This window comes from Balaenoptera physalus (genome assembly GCF_965194825.1).
Source record: "Balaenoptera physalus genome assembly, chromosome: 13".
Taxonomy (NCBI): Eukaryota; Metazoa; Chordata; class Mammalia; order Artiodactyla; family Balaenopteridae; genus Balaenoptera; species Balaenoptera physalus.
The window spans coordinates 5321318-5348243 of record NC_138892.1 but is presented as its reverse complement, the minus strand read 5'-3'; the positions used below and the strand labels follow the sequence as shown (position 1 = coordinate 5348243).

At 56.6% G+C, this 26926-nt stretch overlaps 1 protein-coding gene across 5 annotated transcripts in view; it reads right to left on the bottom strand.

Annotated features, from left to right (window-relative positions):
* Nucleotides 1-26926, bottom strand: part of SHISAL1 (shisa like 1) — a gene marked incomplete at its 3' end in the record, with an annotated part of 81045 nt that overhangs the window by 29766 nt on the left and 24353 nt on the right. For 3 of the 5 annotated variants that reach the window (XM_082421189.1, XM_082421188.1, XM_082421192.1), the window contains exons 2-4: nucleotides 22193-22288; nucleotides 18384-18597; nucleotides 7377-7694 (exon numbers count right to left, since the gene is read on the bottom strand). In XM_082421189.1, the coding sequence (XP_082277315.1) occupies nucleotides 7377-7694; nucleotides 18384-18597; nucleotides 22193-22256 (596 nt within the window). In that variant the 5' untranslated portion in view covers nucleotides 22257-22288. Of the gene's footprint in view, nucleotides 1-3099; nucleotides 5172-7372; nucleotides 7695-18383; nucleotides 18598-22192; nucleotides 22289-26926 lie in introns of those variants that run through there. The other 2 variants (XM_082421190.1, XM_082421191.1) reach the window with 2 other exon arrangements.

Sequence of the window (26926 nt, the reverse complement as noted above, 5' to 3'; positions counted from 1 at the left end):
GGGAGGGTTCTAGGTGGGGGAGGGAGGAGGTGGGAGGGTGATGGGCTGAGAGGGGAGCCCCTGAACGAACACCAGGAAAGAATGTCTGGTTCTCCCACACGAAATCTGCAAAAGTCATGTGATTTCAAGGGTCACCGGGGCCTTTTTTCAAGCTGCTCCCTCTGTCCAAGGTGACTTTTCCATTGTGTGCCAACCAGGTGACCTCCCCTTACCTCCTCAGTTCTGGCGTAACATCGCCTCCTCCTCCAGGAAGCATGCCCTGACTCCTCCCTCTCCTGCAGTTCATCATGGGCTCTTCTGGGTCCTCTGGGCACTTCATGTTACTGTGGCTGTTCTCTCAAGGGATGGGACACTTCCTTGCAAACAAGCCCCTCCGTGGCTGGAGGCTTTCTTGGCTGGCCAGGTGGACCAGGGGGAGCTGCTCCTCTCCTGCCCAGGGGACCAGGTAATTCAGCATCCCCCCTGGACTCCAGAGCCAGCCCCCCAGGCCTCCAGCGCTCCTTCTGCCAATCTGGGCCCTGAAGTCAGGCAGCCTGCCCTACAGAGAAGCTCCCAGCTCTAATGGCCACAGCTCTGTCCTCTAGTCAAGGGCTGGTCCCCAGACTGGCAGCATTAGCATCTCCCAGGAGCTTGTCTATGAATGCAGAATCCCAGGCCCACCCCAGACCATGCACATCAGAATTTGCAAGTTTAACAGGACCCTGGGGGATTGAATACCCATTAAAGTTTGAGATACGAGAACAACCCCCTTCCCAGGCCCAGTCAGGAATTTTCCCTTGGGAAGGCTTGGGGGCTGGGCAGCCTCCTGTCTCTCCTCCAGTCACCACCCCATCTCTCGCTCCCCACCCAGCCCTCTAGGCCTGACCAGGGACCCTGACCTCAGGGAAGGTTTTGAAGGATGAATAGGAGGTTCCTTAGGGAGATGTGGAAGAAGAGCATTCTGGGAAGAGAATTGTGTGCAAAAGCAGGGAGGTGTGAATCAGCAAGAGCTGGAGGGGAACCAGGCCTCGAATGGAAGGTGTGAGGCAGGGATGAGGGATGAGGTGGGAGGGGAAGACTGCACAGCTTTCCTTGGTGGGGAAGATAGAAGCCCCTGTAGTCCTATCCTGCTGTGGGGTGTGAGGCTCTGAGGTTGGCAGGGGCTGTGGCAGTTGGCTCAGGGTCGTACTTAGTTCCGAGAGACTTTGGACTATGGAGACCCTGGCTTAAGTCCATGGACTTACTGTGTGGCCGTGGGCAAGTCACTTAGCCTCTCTGGGCCTGTGTTTGCTCATCTGTAAAAGGGGATGGTAAAGCTGTGCAGCTCAGTTCCCAGGGTGGGAATTACAAGGACCAAGGGAAATAATGATTGGCGGGGGGGAGGGAGTCTAAACTGTAAGTGTAACCATGGTTCCCAGCGCTCGACTTGCTCCCGTGCGTCTTAGAGGGAGGTGAGCAGCAGCCTGAGGCTTCAGAGAGAGTGAGATAGGCTGGCGAGGGCCTTGGGGGCCAGGTTAGGAGCTGAAACCCTCTCGGGCGATGGGGAGGTGGGACAAACCAGAGGGAGTGAGGCAGGGACAACGGGGGGCTGGGGTCCTGAGAGGGCAGCCAGAACCTCATCTGGTCGTGAGACCTCCCTGTGAGGTGAGGCTGTGATTGTCCCCATTTTACAGATGAGGAAACCGAGGCTCAGACAGGTCTTGAGGAGTCAAGCTGGGATTCAAAGCCAGATGTGTCTGACCTGGAGCCCCTGCTTGCTCCCCTGGGCCCGTAACAGCGACAATGACGCACACAAGCGTCGAGGCAGCTGGGATGACACCGAGCCTCGGGGACCCCTCTCCCTGAAGCTGCAGAGAGGACCCTGGGCGGTACCTGCAGCACGCCAGGCCGCCTCCCTTTTCTCCTTTAGCTCCACTGCACCCCTAGGGGGGCTCTAGCAATAAAGCACGCAGCCTGAGGGTTAGGGTGACGTGGCAGGGCTGGCTCCAGCTCTGTCGCTGCTGCGTCAATCAAACGGCATTTGCTGCGCACCTACTATGTGCCCTGAACACCAGAGACAAGATGCCTGCGGTGGGCGTAGGTTCCAGCCCCGGGGGAACTGTAGCACAATAATAGAGATGTGATTCACCAGGAGGTAGACCCGGAGCTGGGGCAAAAAGAAAGTCAGGTGGAGGGAGAGGCAGGGGAGGGCGGCAGGAAGGAGGAGCACAACCTGGAATTGCCCTCCTGCTGCCTGGGAGCCGGCAGGGGTGCGGCGAGGGCCGAGGTGGGGAGAAAACCAGAGCGTGTCAAGTGAGCAAGGGAGACATTATGAGCAAAAAAGCAGGGCACCTTGTCACCACTTTCCGGGAGGCAATGAGCCACGGAGGTGCGGGCAGCAGCGGAGACTGAACCCATGGGGTTTTAGCAGAAAACTTTGCAGTCTGAGGTCATTATGTGCTAAATGAAGGGAAAGCCAGCTTCTCCGTGAAATTAACTGAAAGCGGCTGCGCTTCATCCCCTCGGACCGCACCTCCCCACCCCCGGATCCAGGCCGGTCCGTAACTCAGTGACTGTGGGCTCTGAGGCAGGGGCACCACAATGCTATCCTGAGTGGTGATGCAGTTTAGGCAGCAAGGAAATGGCGTCTCCGGTGATGGGGATGGAAGGAGTGTGGGTCTGCGGGGACCACGGAGGCAGGCACTGCTCTGAGATGCAGCGCCCCTGATGCACGACCTCCGATGCTGCTCTTTCAGTGGCAGCTTGGGGGCTGCCTCAGTCCACGCGTCCCCGGAGAAGCTTCTGACGAAGAGGTTCCTTCCTCCTCCCGTGGATGAGGCCGCCTCTCCAGAGGCTCTGCGAGCCTCAGCAGGGAGGCCACCGGCCCTGGGGCGGGACCCTGCATCAGTCTCCCCTTCGCTGGCTGACCTGGGCAAGTCAATGAACTCCTCCGAGCCCCCCAGTTTCCACATCTGAACATGGGGCTCAACAGCTCTACAAAACAAGCGGCACGTGGCTGGCCTGTGTGGGGCATGGGGTGAATGCTGTTCCCGCCACCCCCATCAACCCTGGCAGGGCAGGACCCCTACCACGTTTATTTAGCCAAATGTGAAATGATCTCAAGAATCGCCGGCACTTGAGGACCAGGTACCAGGCCTGTACAAGGATCGGCCCGTTTAATTCTCAGGATGATTATGACCCCTGCTATTTACATGGGGAAACTGAGGCAGGGGCCGGTGGAACGGCCTGCCCAAGGTCGCAGAGCCTCCGAGTGGCACGGGTGGGCCTTGAACCTGAGCCATCTGACTCCCGGCCCAAGCAGACGTGCTGCTTCTGATAATGCCAACAGTGATGATAACGCTAAAAATATCCACTTAAGAAGGGCGATGGCGTTATGGCTCACTGGTGCCAACCTGGCTGACGGAGCCAGTGACGGGCGCTGGGCACACGGTCGGCTCTGAGCAACGGCTACTGCCTTCTGCTTCCGGTCTTCCGGTCTTGTTTCTTTCTGTGTCTCTGTGCCTGACACTGAGTAGATCAATGCCGGCTGCCTGGAGGAGGGTGCAGGGAGCAGCGCCCACAGCCTCCTTCGTGGGTTTCTGAGTGTTCGCTGAGCCCTGCTAGGTGCCTGGCCCCTCACAGGACTCAGCTGGGGCCGCCGAGGTCAGTCCAGTCCACTGCCAGGCGTCCAGGTCTAGTACCTGCTCGCAGCCGCTGGACCGGGCAGCTGCAGCATCCTTGGGTCTCCCCTCCGGGGTGCCTATGATAAGCCTCCTGCCTCAGTCTCCCCTGGAGTCGTTCAGGGCTGGATCTTGGCTCCAGAGTTCTCCATCCCCAAATAAGGGCTCAAAACAGGCATGTGGAGACCCCAGAAGAGGAATGCACCTCGTGATGGGGACTCCAGGAACCAAGGTGCTGAGTGTGCATTTGCAACCCTCTTCCTCCCCAGCCCCTCTTCCAAGAGGAAGAACTCTGGTCCTTCTTCCCAGGGAAGAAGCTGGGCCCTCGGCCAGGAATGGAGGAGCCTCCAGGAGCTGGAGAGGCCGGGATCATGCACCTAATACAGAGCTGGGATGGGGGGAGGGGAGAAAGAGAGCGAGGCCACAAGGCTGAAGAGTTCTGGAGATGAAAGTAGAAAGAGTGAGAGCAACAGCGAGAGAGAGAGAGAGAGAGAGAGAGAGACAGAGAGAGAGAGAGAGAGAGAGACCCTTGGGGAGCGGCTGATGGGATCTGTGCTCAAGGAGACGCATCTCAGCGACGCCCCGGGGCTGGAACGCGGGTGTTTGGAAGATCCAGGTGACAATTTGGAGTAAAGCAGCACAGACTCTAGCTCTTGTTCTGGGAGAAACACTGATTACAACCCTCCTGCCCCGACTCTCCAGCCTCCCCCCACCCCCAGTTTGACATCACGCATGACCACACCCACCACCGCACCTGGTCTCAGACCTCCGCCTGCCTGAGAAGCCCCACCTCCCCTCCTGTCCACAAGGCAAGGCTTGTTTAACCTCAGAATGCTGGGGCCCACGGCCTGGCTGTGCCCCTCATCCCGCCTGCACCCCCTGGGCTGTACCCCATCATCCTGTGACGGTTACCCATGTCTTCGTTTGCCCCACTTGCTTCTGTGTCCCCAGCTCCCAGCACAGAGCCAGGGTGGGGTAGTGGCTGCTTGGGAAACTTCAGCCAAACCAAACAATGAAAGGGAAGGCAGGTACACACACGGGAAGGGGAGGGATTCCTGCCGGCACAGAGGGCGGGGAGCTGGAAGCAAGGGGCAGTGGGGCAGGAGCTGGAGCCAACTGTTCACCCCGTCCACCCCCATCACGTACTGACCCTACTGGCTGCGCTCCTCGGGAAAGCTTCTCCGTGCTTCCAGCACTTAGCCCCCGGGGTCGCAGTGAGAATGAAAGCATGCCAACAGGGCCCGGAACACAGCAAGTGCTCAGCAGATGTTGCTGGAACCATGGGCGCCCACCAGGAGGCCCAGCGAGGTGAAGGTCTGCTCTGGTCTCAAAGTCCATCCCCTCTCCCTTCGGCTGGTAAAAGGAAGCCCAAGCAGGAAGTCCCCGGCCCAAGGTCACACAGAGTGCGGAGGGCAGAATGGGAGCTGGACGGCACCTGGGGATCCCCTAACCCCCATTGCATCCTTGCACGTTCCTGATGCTTGTTCTTGTACGAAGACTCATATGGTGATGGAAACCCCGTTCTGAGTCTGCCTATATGAGAACCAGGAGGACACAAAGAGGCTCTGAGCTCGGAAATGAAACGTCTACCCGTACCGAGGGCAGAGCCCGTGGGCTGGGAGCCCAGCCTCTCATGAAGACGCCATGAACCCAGACTTTACGTGCAATCCCAACAGGCTTGCATGCTCTTTCCTCTCCATAGCTGATGTCCTTGAACCCCATCTGGATCGCACAGCACAGGGCCTGGTACACAGTAGGTGCACAATGTGTGCAATATGGAAAGGGGGAGACTTCAGAGACAGGAAAGGTTTAACAGCAAGGGAGACTGAGATCTGTTAGGGCCAGACGCAGCGACTCAGAAATGGACCAGCGTGGTCCCTCTCCGTGCAAGCAAACCACCCCGGGTTCTGCAGGCAGGACGGCAACAGCCCCTAAGGGCTGGCTCACATCACATGTCTTGTCAAGAACATGGCAGGGGGTGGGGGGCACCTTCGTTTACATGGTAGAGTCTCAGCTCTCGAAACACTTGGCTCCTGGTAATGAAGTTTTCCAGTGGTTCTCAAACTGTAGCGCCTACAGGCATCACCCCCAGAGATTCCTGGTTAGGAGGCTCTGGCTGAGACCCAGGAATTTATTTTGACAAACACCCCGGGTGTGTCTGCTGTGGGAGACCCACATTTCAGGAGACCACACCTTTGGGGCGGAGCCAACAGCTGTTTCATGGTCTGTAGCTTTGGGTGGGCTTGTGTGTCCCCTCCCCCCTCCTCAAGGTGAAGAGCAGCCTCTCCTCTACCCATCACCTCCACACCACCAGGAGCCTGGCTCGGGGGCCCCACCCAGAGGACCCGCTCAGTCCACATTTGTCCCGCTGAGCTGAGCAAGGCTGTGTCTTTGCCTCCTGCATGACAGATGGGGCAGTTATTAGATCAGTAAGCACAAACTGATTTAAGTGTATCTTATTAATTATTTAAGTCATTCATGATGGAAAAGGTCACTATCTGTTAGCTACTTAAACGATCATGAACTAGCTTGGTTGCATCTCCAGCAAGGAAGCAGCAATGGTTAACTGAGCACCTACTATGTGCCGGGGCATTTTGTTTGATCCTCAGGACAATCCCAGGGTGGTGGGGGTGGGGAGTGCGTTCTTACTCTCCCCTGCTTCACAAGGATTGGAAGGTTAACAGGGTGAAGGAGCTTGCCTGAAGTTACAGAGCTGGTAACTGGCAGAGCTGGCACTTGAACCTGGGTTGGGCTGCCTGCAAAATTCATGGCTTGGCAGAGATCACTGTGTTGTAGGTTTCTGCACCTGGATCTTGCAGGCTGGGCTCAGTATTGTGATGTCCTGGGAAGATGTGCCCCGTGCCCTGTGTGCCCATGGCTGCAGCTCAGCCCCTGCAGAGCAGCTGAACCCTACACCCGAGCCCTGGACTTGAGCATCTGCACTCAGCCTGGCTCCTGCCAGGGGCTGATGCCTGTTCTTGGTGCTGGCCAGCCACACAGTGGGTTCCTGCTCCAAAATTCACAGACCCCTCCTCTCTCCCTCCAGCTCTGCACCGCCCAGGGACCCCCAGGTTAGGTTATTCTCTGCCTCCCACCAGACTGGAGATGGACAGACATGAGAGTGGCAGTCTGTCCATTTCCAGGAAATCATGAACTCGCCCCTGGGGCAGGGTAACCAGGCTCTGCTGGGGTAGCCACTCTTTAAGGCCAGCCGAGATCCCACCTCCTTGACCGGCTTCCTTCCCTTCCCCTGAGCCATCACTGAGCAGCCTGCCTGCATCACCCTCAGATGCCTTTCTGTGACTCAACATATATGCACGATGGAGCCCAGTAATAAATATACTTATTTTCAAATTTCATGCCAAAAAAAGCTTCTCCCTCAGCCCCTGACAGATCGACTTGCTTCCTTTGACCAGACTGTGAAAACTTGGGAAGCCATCCAATTTCCCTTTTTGCCTCGGCAGCTAGGAAACTCACAACTCCACTTCATGCTCAGTGGCAACAGCTCTCACACCAGAATCTAAGCAAAATAAACTTGCAAGCTTTGTTTCTAAGCTCTGTTTCAACCTTTCATTTCGGCTTTTCTGTCCAGGCACGCGTTGTTACCATGAGCCACTTCACATCTTTCTTGGCACATAAGATAAGCAAATCATCCGGTAATTGACAAGCCAATCACAGCAGCAATAATGATCTGGTATTTTCCAAGCTCGTCAAAGACAAGAGATCGCAGCCACTCACCAGGCAGACGAACCCTGGAAGCTCATCAGCGGCGGGCTGTGGCTCTCTCTCTGCAGCGTGTGTGCGGCCTGGGGGGCTTGCGGCAGGGGACCCGGCGGAGGCTGGGACTGCAGCGCCGGCTGCCCTGGCCGGGGTGCCCGGGCAGGGTTCCCCCACCGCCTGGGGTCCTGTTTCATCCACCGTCCATGGATGCCCCACCGTGCCAGGTAAACCTTGCAAATGTCGTAGTTCATTGCCGAGTAATACAAAAGATCCAGGACCAGCAGCATCAGCACGAAGAAGCCATAGATCCACACTCCCAACAAGGCGGTGTAGTTGCTGCGGGAAGATGGAGAGAGGCTGAGAGAGGCCGGGACAGCCACCCCGCCGGGGCTGGAGTTAATCAGGGGGGTTGATTAGGAAACGTGGCACAGAGGCTACTTCGGGGTCTCAGAGAGGAAGGTGAACCCCTCTGGGGGGCAGGGGATCTTAGCTCCCTCTTCTCATGCCCACTCCCCACTTTCCTCTCCCCCACCCGCCCTGTTTGCCCCCTCCCAGATGCCTGGAATCCACTGCCCTGGGCCTGTCCCTCGAGCATCCCCTCCAAGGCCCCAAGTCCTTGGGCCGGGAGCCCAGGGGGCCTCACACTGTTAGGCCCTCTGGAAGAAATTTTCCGCTGGGCATCTGGGGCTCTTGCGTTGTGGTGGCCCCTACTTTCACCCTCCTGCCCCCCCCCGACATGGGCGCTACGCCCAGACCTGCCAGCTGTCTCCCGCGGGTACCTCCCGCTTGCCCACCCTCCTGGCCTTGGCTTATGCTACTCCGGCCACCTAGGAGGCTCTCTTGGCATCCCTCATCATCTCCTCCCCTCCTCTGCCAGCTCCTCCCCATCTTTCTGGACCCAGGGCAAATGCAGGAAGTCTGTCGTCTTAGGACAAACTGACCCAAGTTCCCGCCCCTCGGCATCCACACTGGGCCGCCTCACACCCCCAAGTTCTGCGTGGGACTCAGCCAGGGCATCTGCCCCCTGGGGCCGCTCCCTTCCAGCCTGCTCCATCGCACTCCCTCTCTCGGAAGCCCGGGAATCAGGGCATCCGCTCAGCTGCCCTCCCCACACCCCACGAACCAGACACGGGTGCATCTGCACCACCAGCCACGTGCCTTTCACACCCACCCTCAGGACGCTCCCCGACAGTCCTCTCCACCAGGCACCCCCAGACTGCACGGCTGGGGGTCTCCGGGCCCCCGACATCGGTTCTTTTATTCCTTCACCCAACATTTCCACGCTGAGGGCCAGTCTGCCCCCCAGAAGCAGAGATGATGGGGGTGGTTTGGAGCTGCAAATGCCCCTTAGTGAAGGGAAGCTGGCTGCCCCCCGAGGAGCTCACTGGGACACTGGGCCTTTGCACAGGCTGCGTCTTCTGCCCGGCCACTGCTTTCTGTCCCCCCACCCCCTCCTTCCTCCCCAGCCTGACTCCCACTGCCTCTTGGAAACTGCTGGGCCCTTCCTCTGGCCTGAGTGCCCCTCAAACCCTCCCCCCACCACCCAGGACCATGCTGGCAGGGTCTGGGTATATCCTCCCGCTCAGGCCAGGGTCTGAGTCTCTCCCGGGTGCCCGGGGAGGGCCATTTCCTGGCCTCACCACTGCAGCTGGACCAGCGGAGCTCCAAACGGTGCTCGCCCGGGACTGCGGTTGTTTAAGGGACCGATTTATTAGTCACTCAAATGCCGCCTCCGCCTGCTCCCTGCTCCGGGCATCTGTTCAGGTGGGTGTGAGCTGGCGGGTGGCAAAAAGGAGGCAAAGCCAGTGTCCAGCCTCGCTGCCCCCTGGGGGGGACCCACCCTGGCTCTCAGCAGACAGGCCCCTCGGTGTCCTGGGTCCCCTCACAAGGTCCCTCTGGATGCTGTCTGAAGCCGGGGGGCACAGGTGTGGAGCCAGGAGGCCCTGGCTCTGGTTTCTCCTTGGCCTCACTTTGCTGTGTGGCGTGGGAGGGTGCCCGTGCGTCTCTGGGTCTGGAGGAGATGATGGGAAGCCCCTCCCGGTCTCGGTTTCCAGACTCTGGATCTTCCCAGCTGGGTTCACCCCTGCTCAGCCTTGGCCTCTGCAGTGAGATGGGCGCCGCTCCCCTCTGGGTCCTCCAGCCCCCTACCAGGGCTGGGCCCAGGCTGGGGAGGCTGACTTTCGCCCACACGTGCCCTCTGCCCGGAACGCCTTCCTTCCCCACACTGGCTGGGGGCTCCCCGAGGGGAGGTTCTGTGTGTCCCGAGAGCAGGCACGCGCTGGCAGGTGCTTAGGACTCAGTATCTGCTTGAGGAATGAGTGACCCAACAATTCCGCATCACGGCACCTTGGATCCCTCTGCGGCTCCATCTCCAGCCACCACCTCCATGAGGCCCGCGGCCGTCCCAGGGGCTTGTTCGTGCTAAGGTGTGAATGACTGCCTGCCAGGCCCACCCCCACCCCCCCAGCCCCCTGAGCTGCCTCATTTCAAGGGGAAGCTAGCTTCACTTGGGGATATCTAGGTGTGAATGCCCGCCAGGGAACAGAGGCCAGCAGCCCTGTCTGGCACGCCGAGGCGGGAGTCTACGTGGACAGGGGAGGAGGGCCTGGCTCCGGCCCCTGGCACCCCTGCTTTCCCCAGCACCCCCTCTCCAGCCTCCTCTGTTGCCCCCCAGAGTTGCTCGAAGCATCAGGCTTTTCCTTGGTGGTTCCCATGGCGGCAGCTGCGGGCGCTGAGGAAGAGGGTGGGGAGGGAGAGGCAGGGGCAGCTGTTTGCAGATGCTGCCACGCTGAGAGAGGGCGTCCACGACGCCAGCTGGGGGTGGGAGCTGGACACGGCTGGGCCTAAAACATCAGGACTAAGAAATAATAACAGCAACCGAAGCAGCAGCCGGTGGGCATTGTTCTAAATGCTTTACACGTCTTAGCTCATCCGACAACACTCAAAACACACATGGAAGGAAGCATTACTGCCATCATCCCCATCCCTGAGATGGAAACTGAGGCTCAGAGGAATTAAGAGACTGTCTAAGAGCTCACAGCCATTAAGTGGCAGAGCCAGGATTTGAACCCAGCAATCCAGCTCCACAGCACACACTCCTAACCGCTGCACCGTACCGCCTAAGGCAGGCGCCACCCGTGCTTTCTGGGCAGACAAGCCGCCTCCAGGCTTTTGCCTATGCTGCTCCCCTGCCTGGAACTTGCTCCCTACCTCCTGTGCAGGCAGCTGGCCCCGCCCCCATGCCTGAGCGCAGCTATCACCTCCTCCAGGAAGCCTTCCCTGACGTCCTGTGTTAAGTCCAATCCCTCCCCTGGGCTCCCAAAGCTACTGGGCTTCCCAGAGCACATTGTGTTGTCTTTGCTGTCTTGTAGGACTGTCTGCACCTCGAGATCAGAGCTCCTTGGGGCCAGGGTCAGAGTTCAATGCTCGGCCTGGGACTGCTTTCAATGTTCCTTAAGCTAATATATATTGAGTGCTTATAGCGAGCTGGTGTCAGTGGCAGCCTTGATAGTAATAACTTCTTCACTAGACTTTACCTTCTCTATGCATATTCTCTAGTAGTTAATAGTGATACTAGGAATCACAACGTGCCCGTGCCTTGTGTTTCCGAATCTTTGCAACAATACTGTGAGTTAGGAGCCAGTATCCCTAATTTACAGATGAGGAAATGAGGCCCAGAGAGGCAAAGTCAGTGGCCAGAGGCTACACAGCTGGGGAGTGGCCGCATTGGGATTTACACGCAGGTCTATTTGACCTCAGAGTGTGCTGAATTTTGGGGAAATCCCAAGGTCAAGTCTAAGATAGATGTCCAGGCAGGAATTCCCCACATCTGCTTGGCCCACTTGTCCTGGCTCATCCTCTACCAGGAATTGCGGACAGGTCCCAACCTCCCCACCAACAGATCCTGCATCTCAGTGTGTCATCATCATGGTGTGCATGGGCACTGCTGAGCCTGCCGGTCTCTGCAGCCAGCTTGCTGTAACTGGCATGGGGTTTGGGGGGTGGTAGCACCCCCCATGATCTCACCGCCATGATCTCACCACACCCCGCCCCCCCCAGCTCAGAGAAAGGAGGGGCACACCCGCAGGAGGTGCCACCTTTGCTGACTCCCTCTGCCGTGCAAGGGAGGCCACCCTGGAGGCGGCAGCCGGCTGGGAAGCCTGGGCCATGGACGCCATCCCCAGGCAGTTCCCTGCCTTCCAGGGCCTGCCCTCTCCATGGTTGCCTGGCTGGAAGCATTCTGGTTTTTTAAATCTAATTTAAAAATGTGATCTGGAAATTAATTTCATCCAGATGCAGGGGTCTTTGTTGAGTGTGTGTGTGGGTGTTTTATAAAGGGCAGAAGAGAAAATAGAGGCTGTTTTATGGGGCAAGATGTGAAGCCAGCCAAAGCCACAGATAGCAATTTTTCAGTATCTTTTGGAATATTTAATGATTCAGATTCTTTTGCTGCTCCCCAAGCAGTAAACAAAACCTTCTCTGATGGAGGAATGTCACTGAATACCTTCCGGGAACAGGAGCAGGTATGTCAGCCGGCAGAGGCCAGATGGAGGTCCCATCGCCACCCATGGGCAGTCCCAGTTGAGGATGGAGGACAGAGCTCCTGAGGCCATCACATCAGAAAGGAACATCAGCTGCAGAGCTCACAGCTGGGCCCGGGCTGGCTGGGAGATGGTTCATGGCCCCTCAGTCGACTTCACCTAAAATAACTGAACCAGCTCACGGGGAGGCCTGTCAGTCAGTGTGACAAGTTGATAACCCTGGTGACTAAATTCTGGGCCCAAGAGATTAGGCCTGTGTGGATTCAAATCCCAGCTCGGCAAAATTCTTTCTCCATGATCTGGGGAAAACGAGCTTTACTTTCCTCATCTGTAAAATGGGGGTAACAATATGCCCTACTTGGTGGTGCAATTGTGAGGCTTAATGAGATAACACGGGCCTGAAGGAGAAAGGACCCAGTGAGTGCTGGCTCCTGTGATTAAGGCACAGAGGGAATACTCAATAGATCTAGGCCCAGAGAGGCAAAGTGACTTGCCCAAGGTCACACAGCAGGATTGAGGTTGTCCAGTGCCGTGGAGGAGCATGGGCTTGGGGCTAATGGAGTAGCATCTACTAATACCAAAATATTCACTGTTCTCCCTGCAGGCCTGCTTACGGGGCCCGGCCCTGCTGGTAACAGCCTTGGCCAAGTAATGTGCTTTGGCCAAAAAAACATCAGCAGAAGTATCAGGCTGATTCTGAGTGGAAGCTTAGGAGTTACCTTGTAATTTCAGCATCACTCTTTCCCCTCTGCCATGGGGACATCCTGCTCTGGATGAGGACTGCTTGATCAGCTCGGGTCACAGAATGCTCCCAGCCCAGAGCCCCAGGTGACCCAAGAAAGACCTGGAGTGTGAGTCAAAAATAAGCCTTTGTGTCTCGAGTCCCAGGGACTCTGGGGCTGCTCCTTATCTCAGCATAACTGAGCCCAGATGACCCACACACCCGTCCCAAACCCTGCTGTGCCACTTGTGTGCTCTATGACTACAGGAAAGTTCTCACCTTCTCTGAGCCTCAGCCCTGGTGCAGTGAGGCCAGCGGGACCTTCTTCATAAATACCTCTACTCGGATTAAAGGAGTCAGGGCAAGTAAGGCCCCTTGCCTTCCACTAAATGCTCGTAAACGTTCATATATGTCCCTTCCCCTGGCTTGGAGGGGTGTATTCAGATTAGGAAACCTCGTGGATTCTAGAACCTCTTCAGCATCACAAGGCTGATGGTGTGTAGGTATGTTTTACGCCCAACAGGGCTTGAGAGGGCTGAGCAACTGACAAGAACATCCAGAAACTTCCGACCCAACTCAGGAGCTGGATTCAGAGCTTGAAGCATGTTTGACGGTGATGTAAGGCCTGCAGGACAGGGCGCAGGTAGAGGAGACCCAGGGTACTGGGGTTCTCAGGTCCTCAGGCCCGGCCAACCGCCACATGTCAGCTCTCGGTGTGGCTGGAGCACCTCTGGGTACTGGGAAAGGAAAGCTACTGGAGGAAAGAGGTTTCAGTGCGGCCAAGGGAAGAATGCCAACCCATCACTTCCCACTTTGAGGCCCTTGAAGACCCTTCTGTCTTCTGAGAATTCCTGCCCCAGGCTCCCACCCCCGGCAGCCCATCTGCCTGGTGAAGGAACACCCACACACTGCACAAGGCTCTAGTACATGACACCTCTGCCAGAGGGATGTCCCCTGCCCCCAGAGACAGCTGACCGCTGACCCCATATACCCCGTCCCACCCTGTGCCCTGGATAGATGCTGCCACTGCTTGTTCAGGGCCCTGGGGGGTCCCTGCTGCTAGCGTCCCAGCCGGAACCTGGCATGGGAGGGTGTGCAGTACACTCCTGAACGCCAGGGACTCCGCCCAAGTGGCTAGAAGTGGCATCTCACTGTGGCAACAGGCTTGGCGAGGTTGCTTCCCTAGCCCTGTCCGCCTTTCTGCCAGGCAGCCAGAACCAAAACAGACCATTCTGTTCCTCCAGAGAAACACAAATAAATAAGTCATCAGAAGCACTCTCCTTTTCCCTGCCACCAGCCCCGCCTCCCAGCTGATTCACTGGCAGGGCAGGCGAATGTCAGGCAGCCCTTGCTGTTGACAGGCCCCATGCATCTTCATAAAGCCCCAACGGGGGTCACAGCTGTGCTGGTCCATCTAGATGGGCTGCCAGTGGGTGCTAACCTTCTGGGATATTGGAACACCTGGCCTCTTGGCTGAGGTCTGGCACATTCCCCAGCATCAGACAAGTCCTGGCTTTCTAGATGCACCTGGGGGTGGCAGAGCCCACTGGCCGGAACAAGGGCCCTGGTGTCCCTTGGCCTTGACTGTGGCTGGAACAGGTGACTTCACCTGCCTGGGCCCAGCCCCTTCTTCCTTCCTCTCAGAATAGCTGTGAGGACTAATGAGACAACAAAGGCATCCTGCCCAGAAGGGTCAGAGCTCCAAAGGGCAGGACGGTCCCAGAGGTGGACTTTACCTGGCTCCCCTCACACAGCCGGAGCACTCAGGACCTCTTGGCCAGGCAGGCTTGTCCCAACCCATTCAGTAACCTATCCTCCCACACCCAGTGGCCCATCCTCCAGTTGTCCCCTCTCTGCCACAAGCTCTGGCTGGACGCAAGGCCCTGGTCCAGCTCCCTGGGCTCAGGCCTTCTCCCCAAGATCCCCCAGCTCAGGCAGCTAAGCGGGGGCCTCCAGGGCTTCTTATCTGAGCTCTGGATTGGCTGTCTCCTGGGTGACCCCAGCCTCTCCTCTCCACGGGGCCCCGGTCTTGCCCAGGTCATCCTCATGATTTCTGCAGTGTCCTAGGTCCTTGTACCATGCACCATCCGTGAGCACAAGCCCAGCTTAAAGCTCTCGGGGCCCCTCAGCACCCTCAAGAGGAAGCCCAAGCCCCTCCCCCTCTGCCCCCCAAGTCCACGAGGCCCCACCCCATCCCGCCAGCCCCCGCTGCCTCGCCCCATGGGTCCCCTGGCATTTCACACTCAGGCTGCAGGGAACTCTGTCTGGAAACGCTCATTCCTCTGGACTGTGTGGCTCCCACCTTCTTCAACACTTTCGGATGCAGGACACCAAGCACCACGCCTCCCTCGTGAAGCCCAGGAGAGCAGAACAGCCTGGGTGAGGAGCCCAGCCCAGCTCCTCTGGGCCTCCGTCCACGTCTGTGGGAAGGGAGGTGGCAGGAAGCTCGGTGGAGAATAATGAGGAGGGATTCCTCCAAAGCAGTGCTCTCAGCCGGCAGAGTCCCGCACCCCACGCTTGGCAGCGTCGGGAGACACGGTTGGTTGTCACAGCCCGTCGGTGGGGAGGGGGTGTGCTCCGCGTCTAGCGGATGGTGGCCAGGGTCTCACAACGCACAGAGCAGCCCCCAGAAAGGAGGATTAGGCCCCAGGTGTCCACCGGGCCGCGGTGGGGGTCCCTGCTCTAGGCCCTCCATCGGTGGAAGTCCCAGATTTATTAAAGCAGCTCTGGACCCAGGCTGGCTCTCAGCTCCACCCCGACTGGCTGCCTCAGTCGGGCAAGTTATCAACCTCTCCACGCCTCACCTTCCTATGTGTAACGGGGGCCAAGGGTGGGCTGCTAAGTGACTTCAGAGGGTTGAGCACAGAGCCGGCCCCATGCCTCTAGCTCCATAAATGCTTGCCGAGGTGCCAGAATAAAAGCCAAGCTAAACTTCCTCAGTGCGTCCATGCCTCCCCAGGGAAGGGCTCTGTTTTGTGGTCCAACTCTTCATTATCTGCAGCCAGGGCCCACTGTGCCGAAACGATGGAGAATTCCGTGTGAATCCTGTGTAAATGTGCAGATCACAGAAACCTGTGGGCTTCAAAACGCGGATCCCAGACACCAGTCGCCAGAGCCTTGGAGAAGTCTGGCGGTCTTGCCAAGCCTCTGTCTTCTGTCTGGCTTTCAGCTGGCAACGACAACACTTCAGGGTCCTAACCCCAGTCCTGGCACCACCCTCCTCCCTCAGGGAATTAGTCTTTGGTCTTATAAAAGGTTTGGGTCAAGTTCCAGGCTTGATTCCAGTCCTCGTGACAGAAAAGGCTTGCTGAACTACTTCACACAGAATTATTCTGAGGTCTGAGCAGATGGCAAGATATTCAGGGGAAGCACCCGTGCATTTGAGGAAGGAAGGCTGGGGAGCTGGCCTTGGTGGGAGGAGGAGAGATTCAGACGATAGTCAAGGGATTTGCATCTCCTGCCTGATCAAAGAGAAGAGGCAACTTCCCCCAAGTGAGCGTGGCATGGTGGCAAAACATCCAAGCCCCAATATCAGACAGAGAGATGGAGGCTCAGACCCCCACCCCACCACTCCCAGTGGTGCCACTAATCTCTTCAACAGTCACTCAACAAACACTCCTTCCAAGTGGATTTTTCCTTACCATGAAAAAAATATATCTACCCCAAGAGTCAGCTTCAGGCTTACTGGGAAAATATCTGAAGCATCCCCATTAAAGTCAGGAAGAAGACAAGATTGCCTGACAATTTTAAAGATGGTTTTAGAGGTACTAGCCAACACAATTGGACAAGAAAAAGAAGTGAGGCACAAAAATTGGAAAGAAGGAGATGAGATGATCATTGTTTGCAAATGGCATAATCGGACACCTAAGAGAATCAGCTGAAAAAAGTATTACAAAGATAAGAAATTTCAGTAAGGTGGCTGAGTAAAAAAATACGTATTTAGAAATCATTAGGTTTTATCATTTAAACAACAGTTGGTTAGAACAGTGGTCCCCAACCTTTTTGGCACCAGGGACCGGTTTCGTGGAAGAAAATTTTCCCATGGACTGGGTGGGGGGATAGTTCAGGCGGTAATGTGAGTGATGGGAAGCGATGGGGAGCGGCAGATGAAGCTTCGCTCGCTCACCCGCTGCTCACCTCCTGCTGTGCGACCCCGTTCCTAACAGGCTGTGGACCGGTACTGATCCGTGGCCTGGGGGTTGGGGACCCCTGGTTTAGAAGATATGGTAGAAGAAAAACCCCATTATAAAATAGCAGCTTGAAAAGAAATAAATATGAATAAACACAAAAGATACGTGCAATATCTATATGAAGAAAACTCCAAAACATTATAAGAGAAAATGTGAACAAACGGAAAGACACATTGTATTCTTGGATAGGAATATTCAATGTCATGAAAAGTCCATTCTCCTTGAATTAATCTATGAATTTAACATAATCTCAGTAAAAAATACTAACTAGATTTTTTTTTTTTTGGCAGGGAGACTACAAAAGCCAATTCTGAAGTTCGTATGACAAAAGACCTGGGGAAATAGACTAAGAAGACATTAAAACACATCAAAAGCAACAGTAGTTAACACAATGAGGTATTAGCAAATGTATAAATAGACCAATGAAAGCCATCACAATCTACCCAGATACTCAAATTTAGTATACTATAGTATACAATAAGTTTGCATTTCGCATCAGTGAGGAAAAGATGGACAATTCAATGATTGCTGTTAGGATAACTGTCTACCCATTTGGGAAAAAAATAAATTTGGATTCCTACTTTACATCCAAATAGACTACTTACATCCAAATTTTTAAAAAAATCTTACATCCAAATAAATTCCTGACAGATCAAAGATTTGAAGGCAAAAAATTAAAACATAAAAGAAGTAAAAGACAACACGAGGGGGTTTTTAACAATCTCAGAGTTGGGAAAGTCTTTCTCTGTGTGATACAAACCCCACCAGACATAAAAGAAAAAAAATGGGTACAATTTGATTACATAACAATTAAAAATTAAGCATGAGGAAAAAAGCATCACAAATTCAAAGACAAACTGAGAAAATATTTGCAATGCATCCTATTTCCTTCATATGTAAAGAGTTCCTGTGAATAATTAAGAAAAAGGCCAAAAATTCAATAGGAAATGGCAGAGGACATAAACAGCTCACAGTAAAAGAAATACAAGTGACTCTCAAACATGTGAAATATGCTCAGTTTCACTCATAGTTAGAGAAATCAGTGGATGCTATTTCGATCCTATGTGCCTTTACTTAGCATATTCTCACTGCTTTTCTACCAGCAAACTCCTCCTCTTTCTTTACACTCATATCCCCTCCATCAGGGCTCTGGTCTCATGTGTTTTAATCACCTTAGGGAAAGGGGCTGCATGGGATTAATCTCTGGGTCAGGAATGTCAACCAATATGTGTTGAACAAATAATGAATGAAAAAGGAACTCAGGCCCCGTGGATTCCAGGTCCAAGCACCTTTCATGCCTGAAAGTCTTCCATATCCTTGACCTCATTTAACTACGGCAGCAGCCCTGGGAGGTAGGTATCACATGCCCATTTCTCAGATAAGAAGGCTAAAGTCCAGACGGCAGAACAGGTCAGAAAACCTGTCACCTGAAGACTTTCCCAGACTCCTTCCAGGTCCACCCATCCTTGCACTGGTTGCCCAACAGCTGGCCTGGAGGCTGGGGTGTTTTGGCGGCACCCGGACTTGACTGGGGCCCAAGGCAGTGGGGCTGTGGCCCCAGCGCAGTACTTACTTGTGCATGTAGCCCTCGGAGCCGGTCGTGAGGTTCGCCTGCATCACCGCCTGGAACTCTGTCTCATTGCAGCAGTATTTAAAAACCGTGTTGTTATGGTGACAGCAGAGGATGAAGGTTTTGTTGTCCGAGAGCCGGGGGCAGTGGAAGCCAAAGTGATAGCGGCCTTTGTGGTCCGTGTATGGCTCACAGACCCGGAAATGCGCGGACAAGACTGGAAAACACAGTCACCAGGTTTGGTGGGGTCCCTCCTCAGGCCCAGCTGGCCCGAGACCCCCACCAGTCCATGAGGACCACGGGCAGAGCCTGGTTGGCCTATTCTAGGGTTTTGCCCACCTCTTCCCTTGCCAGGAAGGCTTTGTGGTCCAGTGTGAGCCTCCCCTCTGCCAGGAAGCCTGCTCTGGCTCCTGTCACCTCCCAGGCCCCCCTCGGCTACAACCCTGCTTATACTGTGCTGCCCAGACTGGGAGCTCCTTGCAGGCAGGGCTGAACTTAAGCCTCACGTGGATCCCCTCCAAGGGCTCGGCACACAGCTGGCACTCAGTTAGGAAACAACACTAACTGAGCACCTACTATGTGCTTCGCAGGCTCTATCAGATTTAATCCGCTTGGCCATCCTAGCAGGCAGGTCTGGGATCCCACTTTACAGAAGGAGGAACCCGAGGCTCACAGGTGTACAGTGACCTACCTGAGCCGGTTAGAGGTGGTGGAGCAGGAATCCAACCCAGGCCTGCCTGGATCCAAGGTCCAGGAGCCTCTCCCCTCCTCCATCACTGTGCGGACTGGTGGCGGACTCACCAACGAGTCCAGGCTGGCCTGGGTGGTGAGTGGCATGGGTGCAAGAACCTGGTCCCACTTGTAGAGAAAGCGGTGTCCCCTCGTATCTTGGTTTCTACTAAACTGATGCCCTACACCCGGAGGTCCCCAAGGGCCTGCCTTGGTGGCCCCAGCTCATGGCGACAAAGCTGCCCTGGCCTTGGACCCTCATTCTCCTGGCTCAAGGCCAGAGGCCCTTATTCAGCCACCGATGACGCTGAAAACCCAGGACAGTATTTACTAGTCGTGCTGATGATGATAAACAGGAGGGAAAGCCTGAACAAATATAACAATGGAAAAAAACGTGGAGCCCGCTGTCTCCAGCTTAATTAGTATCTTCACAAAAGGGACTGCTGTATCTAATTTGTATCGCTGAAAAGGGGCTTCCTAGGCTGAATACATTTCTCCAACCGCCAAGGCTCTAGTTCTGCAGAAGCGCCTCTGTTAATTGAGAGCTCTGTCTCTGCTGAGAGGTTATTAGACTCCAGCCCACACAGCTCCCAGCGCCAGGGGCTGCCGAGGAGATCCCAGCTGGGCTGCACTGGCCGATGGGAGGGTGGGCCTCATGTGCTGGCGCGCCGAGGCTGGCTTGGGTGGCTTTGTGAAATCCTGGGCCCCTTCCCCAAAGTACAGCACCCTCTTTCGTGGGGACGGGCAGGATCACTGCGGGAAAAGGGTCTCAGCCTCTCAGGAGTCAGGGGAGCTCTCAGCCTCGACCCTGGGAAACAGAAGACCCTCTTATGGATGCAGAGGTCACTAAGGAAGCCCCAGGTGGATGCACCATCTCATTTGATCTCATGTATTCCCATTGTACAGAGGAGAAAACTAAGGTTGAGAGCACCGGTCTCAAAGTGTGGTCCCTGACCTGCTGCATCTGCATCCCCAGGGGACTTGTCACAGATGCAGTTTCTCAAGCCCCTCAGCAGACGTTCTGAATCAGAAACTCTAGGGGTGGGGGGTGCAGTCTGAATCTTAGAAAGCCCTGCAGGGGATGCCGATAGACTTGGTTTGGGACCCACTGGCCTGGAGGAACAACGTACCGGAGGCTAAAGGTGAGAGGCAGAGGCAGGAGGTGAATTCCAGCCACTGGCCAGCCCCGGTCCAGATTGATGAGAAAGCCCTGCCGGGGGGTCAGCTCACACTCGCTGGCAAGAGGTTCGGTGTGTCAGCAACACCCAGAGGCTGGTCAAGAAGACAAGCTGGGGCCCTGAGGCCACAGGACCCAGGGAGGGAAGGAGAAGAGTGGTGGAGGGGACCTTTGAGCTGGGCTTCGGAGGAGCCAGGTGTGCAGAGATGGAAGTGGGGAGGGAGGACCAGCCAGGGAAGGGATAAGGAGAAGTCCCCAGCGGCTCACCCCGGCCACCCCTGGACCCCGGCACCACCTGCTTTGACTGTGTGTGAAGACAAGGAGGCCACTGCTGCTTCCTGGGGAAGAACGTGCCGGAGCTCAAGGAGTCCCGGCCCGGAGCCAGACAGCTGGTCTGAATCCTGGAGCGCACAGGATCACCTGGGCCATCACAGCCTCTCTGTGCCTCCTTGCCCTCAAGGACGGAAGACCAGTGGTCTCCCGGGGGCTGGGGGCTCTGAGAAGCATTTGTGAACAGCAAAGCGTAGGGCTGGCTTAGAGCAGGGAGGGTGTAAGCGAAAGAGTGGAGATAAAGGGCAGCGTTCCGGCCTCCAGGCACGGGTGCATCGGCTCTGGGGCTGTGCCTGGGGCCCGAGGGCAGAGGGATGGTCGTTAGGAGGCTAGCGTGTCCTGAGTCACCAGGAAAACCGGCCCACGCGGAGAGGGAACACCGAGGGGAGAGCCACTCTCTTGGGTCCCGGGGTCTTGGCGTCCAAGATAGGACCCCGATCACCCCCTCCACACACACACACACACACCTGCGAGGCTCAGGGTCTGCGTGGCCATCACTTAATGGCCAGGTGACTGTGTCCACTGACCATGTGGCCTCAGGCAGGTCTCTTTCCTGGTCTGAGCCTCAGTTTCCTCATTTGTAAATGGGTGAGAAGCTCCTCTCTCCCAGGGGACAAGATGATCTACCGCATGAGAAAGCAGCGGGGAAGGAGTTCTGTGCACAGTGGCCCCCAGACCCATGGCCTTGGCCTGGCTTTTTCTCTGCCATCCCAGGGCCCTTCATGGCGTCCTTCTGAACCACGACCCCCAGCAAAGGGGCAAGGGGCCCAAAGCTGCCGGCCGGTGTCCGCAGCCCTGCCAGAGCAAGAGGGCGCGAGGGCATACGTGCACACACACACGAGAAAGAGAGACAGAGACAGGGACAGAGGAGGAGAGAGACGGAGACAGAAGGAGACAGAGACGGGGGGACAGAGACACAGAGATACAGAGAGGGAGACAGAGGGAGAGACACAGAGAGAGCAGGCACCTTGCTGAGACCAGGGCTGGCAGGCGGGAGGTAGGGTGTACTTCTCCAGTCGGCCAGCTTCACTTTGGAGCAGCCGAAGGACTTGGTTTATGTTCATCTTTGTGAACAGGAGCGTGAAAGCCCCCCTGCTGGGATCAGGGGGCCCGCCTAGGGGACTGGTCGGGTGCTGGGAGATGGGGCCCCGGCACCACTCTGTCTGGGTTGGAATCCAGCACCTACACTAGCTGTGTTGTCTCTGGCTGTCAGTTCCCTCTCCAAGCCTCAGTTTCCTCCTCTGTACAATGGGATGGCTACGACATTGCCTGACCTTGACTTGCTGGGGTCAGGAGAGAATTCACCGCATGTAAGGGCTTCTCCCAGGGTTTACCGGCAGCCACTGTTAACCCCACAGTGTCCTCAAGAATCTCCCAGCTGAGCTCCCCGAGGCAGGCACGTGGGGCACGGCACACAGTAGGTTCTCACCAAACAGCACCAAACATGAGCCCCTCACGAGGCTGGTGCCACTAGGGCAGGCACCCCCGTCAGCGCCCGGAAGCCCGGCTGAGCACTGACACCAAGAAGGGACCACCTCCCCCTCCCGCCTCCTGCCGAGCATCGCGGAGGTTCTACCTGCGGAAATCAGCAACGAGAGGACGGCAAGCACGTTCAGGGGCTGCTGGCCACAACTGGTCATCGTTTGGCTTGCATCGATTCGTCGTGCGCTGCCTGTCGAACGAGAGCCGGGAGAGGCCGGGTGTGGGCTGTTTTGTCTGCGCTGCAGACACTGGCTTTGCTGCCCACGGCAGGGCCGGACGGGCACGGGCAGGGAAGCAAGTCTGCTGGGAGCAGGGGCCGGGCCGTGGATGGTGGAAACGCCGCCATCCAATTTCCCTTCCGGAATGAATGACCTTCCCCCACCAGTCAACTGTCATCTCCCTTTCTTTTCACGGCAAAATGAGACTTAATCAAAGGAGGACGGCTGGCTCAGGTGGTGGAAATAACCAGCGGGCTGAGGCCGGTGGGCACGGGAGTGAGAACGGTGGTGAGCGAGGGGATTAGAGGCGAGCTCATGCACCTGCAGGGGGCTGGAGGGACCCAGGTCTCCCTGCTGTGTCGCTAAGGGTGACTTCCATTAACCCCAGCCCACCCCCACCAGCATGCATCCAGCTGGCACCTTCCAGGCATTAGGGACATGGCAATGAACTAAACAAACAGACTCGAGATGGAACTCAATAGAAGCTGTCCCTGCCCTGGCTTGCATTCTAGTGAGCAGGGCTGACAGCTCACAGATGAGTAGTTCAAAGGCTGGGAGGTCCCTGGGGTTGCACCCCAAAGACTGAAAGCAGAGACTTAAGCAGATACTTGTACACCCATGTCCATAGCAGCACGATTCACGATCGCAAAAGGAAGAGACGACCCGAATGTCCATCGACGGATGATGGATAAACACTGCGTGACATGTACTACAGTGGAACATTACTCAGCCTTAAAAAGAAAGGAAATTCGGTCACAGGCGACAACACGGATCAGCCTTGAGGACATTACGCTCAGTGAAATAAGCCAGACACAAAAAGACAAATACTGTGTGATTCTACTCATCCGAGGTCCCTAAAGCAGTCAAGTCCATAGAGACAGCAAGTAGGATGGGGGGTGCCGGGGGCTGGGGGAGGGGGAATGGGAGTGAGTGTTTCATGGGGACAGAGTCTCAGTGTGGAAAGATGACAAAGTTCTGGAGATGGATGGTGGTGATTGGAAGAAGTGTTGCATGGTGAGGGAGAAGCAGGTGCAAAGGCCCTGAGGTGGGAGCAGCAGGGAGGCCAGTGGAGGATGGGGGGAGGGGTGGGTAGCAACAGGCCACCTAAGGCAGGGCCTTGGCCCTCAGTGGCCACTTTATATCAGGTTGTTGAAACCTCGGGACAAACCTGAGGGACAGGTTCCCTCACTATCACCACCTGCCCCACTCCCCGCTGGGGCTTTGGGAATAGAGGCTGGGGAGGAGGACCAAGTGTCCTCTGTGTACTCTGTGTGGCCTGCTAGAGCCCCACCAGGGTTGTAGCTGCATGTGGCTGGGGAATAATTTGCTGAGCACCTACTATGTGCCAGGCTCCAGGCCAAACAAGGTCCTGCACACTACCCTCTACCCTCACGGCACACCTGATCAGGGAGAGCTCTGGGACCCCAGCTTGGGTCCAAGGCAGCTCTGAATCCTGCTGAGTAGCGAGCAGGCAGGGCAGGAAGCCAAGGGGGCAACCCAGAGGCCGGACGCTTCGGACCGAGGAGACAGTGCCAGATTCACAGCCAAACACAGGGTGCTCACGGCCAGGCCCTGCCCCTGCTCTGGGGCCTGGGGCTTCTCACCTGCAGCATGGGTGGCAGGGAGGCACCCAGGGTGTCAGTGCTGCTCGGAAGGTTGGGGAGCCAGAATAAGAAAAGGGGGTGGCAGGGCTGTTGGACGAAGCCTGGACGCCTTAATACGATGCTTACTCATGGTGATGTTGGTGTCAGCCCCTGGGGAGGGCCCCGCCCACCTCTCCACGAAGGCCTCTCTGCCTCCCCCAGGAGCAGCCCTGCCCCCAAGGGCTGTGAGCTTCTTAATTGCTCTGAGCCTGGGCCTCCTCCCTGCCTCCCTCAGGGCCCTCCTGGGAGGATGAAGGAGATTAAAGCATTTGGAAGTGCTTAGGAAAGGGTACTGGGGAAACCTAAAGATCAGTCCTGGAAAATGCCCTGTGGGGGTGGGGGGTGACAGGTCCTCTGAAGTGAGTCCTCCCTGCCATGTGGCCCCATTCCGCAGATGGGGAAGCTGAGGGCCAAGACGGGTCTCCAGATTCCAAGCCCTTCTAGCCCCTGGAGGGTGGGGTTGCTCACTTTTTAAGCTGGGGCTCCAGTCTGAGAGCTGGTGGGTTCATTGAACAAATGTGTGGGTGGGGGTGGGGGTCCACCTCTGCCGGTGTCCAGCCCTCCTTCCTGCTGCTCCCACTCCCTACAAAGCCCTGCGTATACTGAGGGGGGGCTATCACTCACACCTGGGGTGCCCTCCTCTCTTTCCTGTGAGTCCAAATCCTGCACCACCTTAGAAGCTGTTACAATGCCACCTCCTCCAGGAAGCCTGCCTTGATTCCATCAGCTGGAAGAAGTTTGTCTCTCCATTGAGGCGTATCATATTCTATCTCTTCTCTCCTTAATGTGTTAATTCATTTATTCATTCATGTATTCTCTCAACATCCACTTGCTGACCCCCACTTATCCACTTGCTGACCCCCGGGAAAAGGGCCTGGGCCGGGTTCTAGGGACTCAGGGTGTCCTGGGTGAGGGCGCCCAGCAGCTCTACCTTATGGGACTGGTCCTCATGCCCTCCTCTATCCGACTGTGAGAGTCCTGGGCCAGGGCCTGGCCAACTGGGGGTCACGCAGACTGGGTGAGACTCCCAGCACGACCGGCACCGGCCTCAAGCCCTTGGCCCGTTGGGGGCGCTAAAGCAACAGGGCCTGTTGTGGATGTGTGGGTCCCACACAGCACAGGTGTACCCCGTCACAGTGATGCACTGTGACTCATCGGTCCCCTGTCCAGCAGGGCCCTCCCTGTGATCTGCTCAGTCCCCTCTGCCTGGCCGTGTGCCCTCCGCCCCACCTGACCACCCACGGCTGCCTCAGGATGAGTCAACGGGTGACAGAAGCCACAGCCCTGTTGGTGGGACAAAGGTGGAGGTGGGGGCTGCCCCACCTCCTCAGACCCCCGGGAAGCTCAGGTGCTGGCGCTGAAGGCTGAATCCGTGGTGGAAAGAAAACCCCACCACGCGTCACTGGGAAGTTACATAAAAATTCCATTTCTAATGACCCAAGACAGCAAAGCTATAAGCCAGCATCTCTATTCCTGGCTCGGTGGGAGAGCTGCTTTGGAAACTCCGCAGCTGCCATCCCTGTGAGGTTTCCACGAGAGGGCCGGCTTCAGAGGGCACAGCATCAACAGCACTCATATTCACCTTAGCCCCCTGTGGGGTCCGCAGAGGGGGACCTGGGCGTGTCACGCTGCCAGGTGCCACCACCTGGGACCCTCCCCCACTGGTGACATTTGGGGGAAGCCCCTCCAGCAGAGGTGGGAGTTGGGGCTGAAAGAGTGAGCAGCCCTCATCCTGCCCCCTGGGCCCAGCCCCGGTTCTGGGGTCTGCGGCCGTGGGGCTGCTCCCTGGGACTGGCTTAGACCAGCTGGGCTCTTCACAGGTGCTGGACGCTGGCTTCTCACCATGTTATCTCAGATAGTCCCCGACAGCCTGATGAGGCAGATATCAAACTCCCATCTGGTAAAGCAGGACACTGAGGCTCAGAGAGGTGAAGTGACTTGCCCAAGGTCACACAGCCACTCAGTGTCTCAGACAGGAAGCAAGCCCAGCCTCCAAACTCACTCTCCCTCCTGGCACTATAGGAGTTTCCAGAGCCTCCCGAGCCCCCGACCCTCACTCCTCAGAAAGCACATTTACCACAGACAGATTTGATTTATTGACCCGCGTTCTATTTCTTTGAAAACTGGTAAACTACCCACAGTGGTAGCTGGTGGCCAATGGTAAATCTCAAATAACAGGGAGAACATTCTGGATGAGCAGGACTCCCCAAGCTGACTGCTTCCAGAATCACAAGTCAAGTACGCATCTCTGCATCCACCCCTTGGGTCAGCCAGGGACTGCTGTTCCCAGATTTGAGGATTATTTTTAAACACCGAGTTTGGCGAGGCCTGAGTGGAGAGGATGGAGGGCATGTGAAGAGAAACAGAGCCGGAGAAGATGAATTAAACCCCACTGGCAACAACAACAGATCTGTTCTCGGTCAGCCAGGCTAGGCAGGGCTTGGGAAGGAGGGAGGGGGAGGCGGGCCCTTGGTGCGGGGCAGGGGGCACTGCCACGGACCCTCCAGGACCCCCCATGCCTGGCGGCCCCCGGCTCAATATCTGAAGGTTCCTTAGCCCACCATGACCTCCCCTGGGCGTGGCCAAGAGCATCCCCTCTTGCCTGGACCAGGTCAAGGGCAGGGTGGCCTGGAGGGTGGGCCTTGGGTTTGGGCCACACTGCCTGGCTCCACCTTTTGTAACCACACCCTGTGTGACCTGGGACAAGTGTCCTCAGTCTCCTCGGCCCTAAAAGGGGGATGAAAATAGTATCTAATTCACAGAGTCCTTGTGATGATTGAATGAAGTGATGCATCGAAGTGCTTGGGATGGGGCTGGTGCTCAAAAGTATCCGTGGGGAGCGCTCCTTGCCGCTAGATACCTCTGCCCCAGCCTCGCCCACCAATCCAGGTCCTGTTCACTTCCTGAAATGCCCATCTGACCACCCACCCACCTCCTTAGGGGTCTTGGCAGCTCCAGGTTCAAGTC